Source organism: Crotalus tigris, unplaced genomic scaffold (assembly GCF_016545835.1).
Source record: "Crotalus tigris isolate CLP2741 ecotype Arizona unplaced genomic scaffold, ASM1654583v1 scf7180000023893.71706, whole genome shotgun sequence".
Classification (NCBI taxonomy): domain Eukaryota; kingdom Metazoa; phylum Chordata; class Lepidosauria; order Squamata; family Viperidae; genus Crotalus; species Crotalus tigris.
The window spans coordinates 64156-70851 of record NW_024100254.1 but is presented as its reverse complement, the minus strand read 5'-3'; the positions used below and the strand labels follow the sequence as shown (position 1 = coordinate 70851).

General features: G+C 41.4%; 1 protein-coding gene across 1 annotated transcript; it reads right to left on the bottom strand.

Moving 5' to 3' along the window:
* Positions 1-245: 245 nt before the first annotated feature.
* LOC120298449 (SH2B adapter protein 2-like) lies at positions 246-1136 on the bottom strand. The gene has a single exon (XM_039322222.1). The coding sequence runs from the start codon at positions 1124-1126 to the stop codon at positions 248-250; it is 879 nt and encodes a 292-aa protein (XP_039178156.1). The 5' UTR covers positions 1127-1136; the 3' UTR covers positions 246-247.
* Between the last annotated feature and the right edge of the window lie 5560 nt (positions 1137-6696).

Sequence of the window (6696 nt, the reverse complement as noted above, 5' to 3'; positions counted from 1 at the left end):
TCACATCTGTATAACCATAATGTGAGATTCTTTGCCATCGTTCTTGATTTAGGTATGAACAAGTCCTACAAATGCTGAAACAGTGATTTATATTCCTGCAAACACCAGATAAAAGGAACACCTGAATTTCACTTGTAAATGGAGGCTGAGTTTGAATATCCACTGTTTCTGTGCCTTTTAATCTGCAGGCTTCTCTATGGCTACCAGCAAACAAATGAATTACTAGGGAAAACTGCATGCAAAAACTTCAGTAATGAAGTCTGGTTACCTTAGGAGGAACGTAGAACTCTAGAAGGAACCTTTCCCCCTCTATCTTTACTGCTTTCCTTAGCAGCAAACGGCATTTTTGCCACTGAGAGCTACCCACACAGTTTGTGTCATCAGCAACCATGTAGCGAAGGGTTCCCTCTCTCTGAATGTCCACTAAATCCACTTTAGAAGATTGCCCCTTTGAAAGCCAGAGTTTGTGGGTCCATTTCTCTCTGGATTCGCTGTGTTCTTTGCTACCCGGAGGACAATGTTCCCGCTCAGACTGTTTGCTTTGCATGGCTTCCGCGCCTGGCTCTGGAGAAGACCGCCGATGCCACATCTCCTTCATGCCATCCACCACGCACAAGCTCATGTTCCTCAGAGAAAAACCTTTCTTGAATTTTGTTTTAGAAGAACTGTGCACAGAGACATCTTCTGAGCTTCGGGACTGGCCATAGGAGGAGACTTTTCTTGCCTGAGCCTGTTGGGTTTGGCTTAAGTACCTGCTGGAGGTGAGCGTGTGGTCCATGCTATCTAGAGACTCCACGGAAGTCTGCTCTTTCCTTGGCAAGAGATCCCGTCCATAAGGCATGTGGCAGTTCTGAAGGCCCACAAATGGGACAATATTATATTTCGTAGGGGAATTGGACACAAACACCCTGTTGACCTCCAGGCTGAAGATGTCCAAGAAATTTGCTGCAAAATGATGAGAGAAGGAAGTCTCGGCTCCAGGGGTGTCGTAGTGGGGATTTTCTTTCAGGAACTGGCAGAATTTCTGAGCAAAGTCCACTGCAGCAGCCTGGGCATGGAGCTCGCAGAATTCCCGCCAGTCAGGAAGCTGGGAGGGAGGTTCTTGACAAAGAGCATCACCATTCATGACTGTTCCATTCCACCTACAATCAAGAGAAAGATGGTGAGAGAGAGAGAGAGAGAGAGAGAAGCTCTAACTATCTACCTGTTCTCAAATACAGTTAGTCCTTGACTTACAACCATTTCTTTAGTGACCATTTAAAATTAAAACAGCACTGAGAAAGTGACTTATGACTGGTTTTCACACTTATGACTGTTGCAACATCCTCATAGTCACATGATTAAAATTTGGGTGCTTGGCAACTAGCATGTACGAAGACAATTTGGAAGTAAACTTCCATTTGGTTATCAATGACAGACACTCGCAGATACAGATCTTTTATTGTGCACATTAGAAAAACTACAACATTACATTACTTTTTGACATAATTGCCATTCAAATTGAGGTACCTGTCATAACGTCTTACAAGGTTTGAAATTCCTTAGTAGTAGTCGCTCAGCGTCAAATCTGGGCTATGGGGGATGATGAAAAACATCCCAATGAAACTGCTTCAAAAGTTCTTGAGTATGTCTAGCAGTATACAGGCGAGCATTATCATGAACCAACACCACACCGGAAGTGGTGCCATAAAAAATCCTGCCAAATGTCAAGGTGCCAAAGGAGTAGTGCTAGTGAAGTTCATGGAGCGTGGTTTGACCATCAATTCAGAAGTCTACTGTGAAATGTTACAAAAACTTAAGACGAGCCATCTATAACAAGCACAGAGGCATGCTGACTTCCAGTGTGGAGTTGGTTCACGATAATGCTCTCCTGCACACCGCGAGACACACCCAAGAACCTTTGAAGCAGTTCCATTGGGATGTTTTGGATCACCTCCCATAGCCCAGATTTGGTGCCAAGCAACTACTACTAAGGAATTTCAAACCTTGTAAGACGTTATGACAAGTGCCTCAATTTGAATGGCGATTATGTCAAAAAATAATGTAATGCTGTAGTTTTTTAATGTGCATAATAAAAGTTCTGCATTTGCGAGTGTCTGTCATTGATAACCAAATGGAGGTTTGTTTCCGAACTGCCCTCGTATTTATGACAGTTGCAGAGTCCCGGGGATCATGTGATCACCATTTGTAGCCTTCCCAGCCAGCTTCTGACAAGCAAAGTCAATGGGGAAAGCCAGATTTGCTTAATGATCATACGATTCACTTAATAACTACTGTGATTCGCTTTACAACTGTGACAAAAAGATCATAAAATGGGGCAAAACTCACTTAACTGTCTTACTTAGCAATGGAAATTTCGGGTTCAATTATGGTCGTAAGTCAAGGATTGCCTGTACAAAATAACTTGATTTGCTTGTACTGGACTATTTCAGAAGAGGTGGGACCTGGAGGAGAAAGAGGGAGCCCTAACAGTAGTAGTGATTAAACCTCTTAACAAATTCAGAAAAAAAGTTAAATAGCTTTCATGACGTCTAAGATCCATTACCCTGGCAAACACCCCCGTTCTCTCGCAATTTTTAAAATGATACTGGGTTTCAAAATCTTACCTTTTCAGTTTATTTATCCAACCATTTCATAAATTCCAAATTAACACTAACCAAAGGAAAGGGATGGGGAGATGCATCTCATTGCTCATATATGTTGGGAGATGTGGAGTCTACAAATGGCACTTACGTTACAATTTGTGTCCTCCAAGATCACACTGCTAAAACCTAACGACGAACTCCTATACTCAATTGCCCAAATTATAATAGGAAATAAAAGCAAATAGGTAAACAGCTGCACAGTCCTACAAATATTAAAAATATTACTTCCAACTTCTGGGGGAAAAAAAGCATGAAAATCTAAGCCAAGCATTCTGGCCTGTTGCCATGGCAATATTTCTACCTTGTCTCCATGTACATCTTTCACATAAAAAAGTGATTTTAAAAAGGGTGCCAAAACACTGCCTGCCTTTGATGCATGCACAGAATAATGCATTCACATGAACATCAGATCACCAACTATGCTTTCCTAATGTGGCTTTTATTAACCGAAACACAATGTTGAAAGAGAAGAAAATCTTCTCATCCTTTCAAGGACATTCACATCTAAATTCCCCTACCTTTCCTGGCTCTGGGGTGGTCTATTTCCTGTGTATTCCTGGAGTACGTGTACTTCACATGGAGCTTCTATCGCACTGCCTGCCCGTTGCCAAGGCAGGCTGAAGCTGGATCAAGATGACCAATTTCTGCCAAGGCTGCTGGACAAAAAACACGTCTCCCAGAAGCCTTTTCTCCTCAGATCACGGAAATATTGATTGTGTGAAATACAAGTCAATCTTCCCAAAGGAAACTCCCTTGCCTTCTCCACTTCATTATTCTGCCTGCCCATCAGTCTTTCTCCCTTTCAGTAATGCAGAAGTCAAACATAGGTAGTCCTTGATTTATGAGCCCAAAATTTCTGTTGCTAAGCAAGACAGTTGTTAAGTGAGTTTCGCCGCGTTTTACAACCTTTCTTGCCATAGTTGTTAAGTGAATCATTATGGTTGTTAAGTTAATAACAAGGTTGTTAACTGAATCTGGCTTCTCCATTGACTTTTCTTGTCAGAAGGTCACAAAAGGTGATCACATGACCATGGGGATGCTGCAAAGGTCGTAAGTGTGAATAATTGTCATGTCACTTTTTTTCAGTCCTGTTGTAACTTCGAACTGTCACTCAATGGTTGTAAGCCGAGGACTACCTGTAGGGCCCTCCCATTTTGAAGGAAGATATAACATCCTTGGGGCTGTGTATATTCACCAATCATTTGTTTATTTATTTAATAAATAAAGCCACCCATCTCATGTACTTGGATGTTGGATGACTAACAACTAAAAACAGAGTAAAAATGGTATAAAAACACAACCAAAATTGTAAATAACATAAAATAGCAGGCAAAAACACCCACAACATCCCATAATCATTATAACCAAGTTTGCTAGCAACTTGGCAGATGTTAACACAGGTCATAATGATTAGACCAGGGGTAGGCAACCTCGGCTCTTTTATGACTCATGGATTTCAACTCCCAGAATTCCTGAGTCAGCAGCTGTATTGTCATTAGACCAATGACAATACAGTATCAACAGAGGAAGGGGCTAGTGATGCAACTTCATGTCGTCAAATGGTACAGAGCTCTTCTATGCTTCAAGAAGGAAGAAAGCTCTGAAGGCCACACAGTCTTCGTTTCTGGGAATGGAATGGTAGTTTTAGAGAAATGCAACTTCCTTTTTTCCTTCCATGGATTCATGGGAGTGGGGTCTCTGGGTGTGTCATTGACATGGATAAATGTGCTAATATTTGCCTTTAGGAATGAGACTTAACCGTTTGGCAGATTCAAACTCTGCCTGTCATTTGCCTGGTTGGGGTTAGCACAGGGGTTGTTAACTATGGCAACTTTACAACTTGTGGACTTCAACTCCCAGAATTCCTTAGCCAGCCATGCTCAGAAATTGAAGTTGAAGTTCACAGGTCGTAAATTTGCCGTTGTTGCCCACTTCTGGGTTAGTAAGTGGGATTGTGGTTTATTACCCCTGGTTTATTTGTACTCCATGCAAACTATGTCTTAGCACAATGCAGGAAGTCAGCCAATCTTGAAGCAAGCATTAAACAGACAGAGAAGTCATTAAGCAAACCCATTTAAGCTAATGGGTGGTTTTTGCTGGGAATCAGAAATAAATGCCGGTTTCTAGCAAAAAAATTCACAAATTGTGATCACATATCAACTTGGAGGAAGATGAACTAGTTCCAGGCATGTCTGAAGGGGAATTGGTTAATGGCTCCAAACAGCTGTCTGACAGGGATTTGGCTCAAGTACAGCTGCAGCAGGACAGTCTGAGGCTTCAGGTGAAGAAAGCATGGAGCTGCAGCCAGTCGGTGATGAGGAAGAGGAACTGCCTTCTGCACTTGATCCAAGTACAAGTAGAGAAGAGAAAAGGCACGAACAGAGAAGGTCAGCCAGATTACTCACAAGGAGAAAGCCTCACCCTTCTTGATGGGCTGCACTGGAAGCTGGCTATTTAGCACAGCAGACAGATGGAAGCGATGCTGGGAATGTGCTCGTTTCCTAGCTGTGTGTTTTCTGGTCATTGTGATTCTTCCTTGCTTTGAACTGACACAGTGCCTTGTTTTGGATTGTGCCTTGTAAACTCTGGACTTTTCTTGCCTCATGAACCCTCTTGTACTGTGGATTTAATTTGCCTGGTGGGTTTATTTTGATTGGGAAACCTTCAAGTGCCTTGTAGACTCACTGGCCATTGCTCGATGGACTAGCATTGGTCTCCTTATGGCTGGACTTAATTGGGACAGTTCTGGGTTTTTGGTGTAGGGAGTCGTGGGGAGGGGGATATTAATAAACGCACTAAACCACTGGTGTGTGTGTGTGAATGGGACAGCATACATGTTCAACAAACCATTGTTTAAAAAATTGAGCTCTATCACTGTGAATGTCTCCAATCGCATCTTATTTTTATGTCTACATGTGTAATATATGTTGATAGACTATTATCTATATCTCAAGAATTTGTATTATTCTTACAAACTATTGAATATAATTCCTATAGAAATACAATCATTCAAGCTAAAGTTTGGAGAAAAAGTTGGCCAAGAATTTCTGAAGAACTTTTTTTTTTAATTTTTGTATTTGATGTGACACCCATTTCAGTGTTGAAGCGACTCTGGGAGACTTACAGAATGATAAAAGCATTATAAAAATAAAATTAGCAAGAATTAAATAGAGACTAATAAGAGGGTGAATGGTATGGGGGTGGAACCCTCTCTCTTACCCCATCAATAATTATGGATTCTCATTACCGAGTAGAAGATAAATTAACTGATATGCATGCATGATTGTATTACAGAGAGGGACAATCAATCTTCCACTTGCCAGCATTTGTCGTATTTGCATATTTATTGCTGGGCTCTAAATTTTAGCTTGTTTAAAAAAAATGCCACTGCTGCTTTGCCTATTACATGGAACAAAAGTTGTGAACAGAATAACATGTAAGGTGTTGACTGTTTTGATGAATTATAGGGCTAGTCGTACCAACCGAATGCCAAGTTTGCAATCGAGAATTGAATTTGGACAAGGTTTGACTACTTTAATTGAAATGAAACTGGGCTACTTTTATTAGCACTACTATATTTGCTGTTTTTTACATAGTACATAGTTTAGTGTGGTTTAAACTTTGCATTCTCCCTCCCCCCAGCAACCCAACAAGCAGAAATGACCCTTTTGTGTCAGATATGAAAGTGAGATTCAGGAGGGAGGCGATGATTGGCTACTGGGAGTTGAAGGGAGATCTGCATACTCCCTTTCTTTTGGGGACAATGCTGTCTCAAGCATTACAACTACCTACTTTCAGTATCAGCTCTTTATTGCATGGAATTGTTCAGAAACCTTTTAAACTGCAAAGCTCAACAGGGTCTGGGTGCTAGGGAAGTATTTCTGCTCTGATCGAAGATAACCTTCCAAGCTGACAAGGCATAAAGGTTTATAGAGAAGCTACGAGATGTAAACTGAGGTTAGAGGATGTAGCAGGAAGAGGAGAAGGAGGGGAAAGGGGGAAAGCTTCCATTTAGAGCTTAAGATGCCCAGCCAAATAGTGGAATCCACCA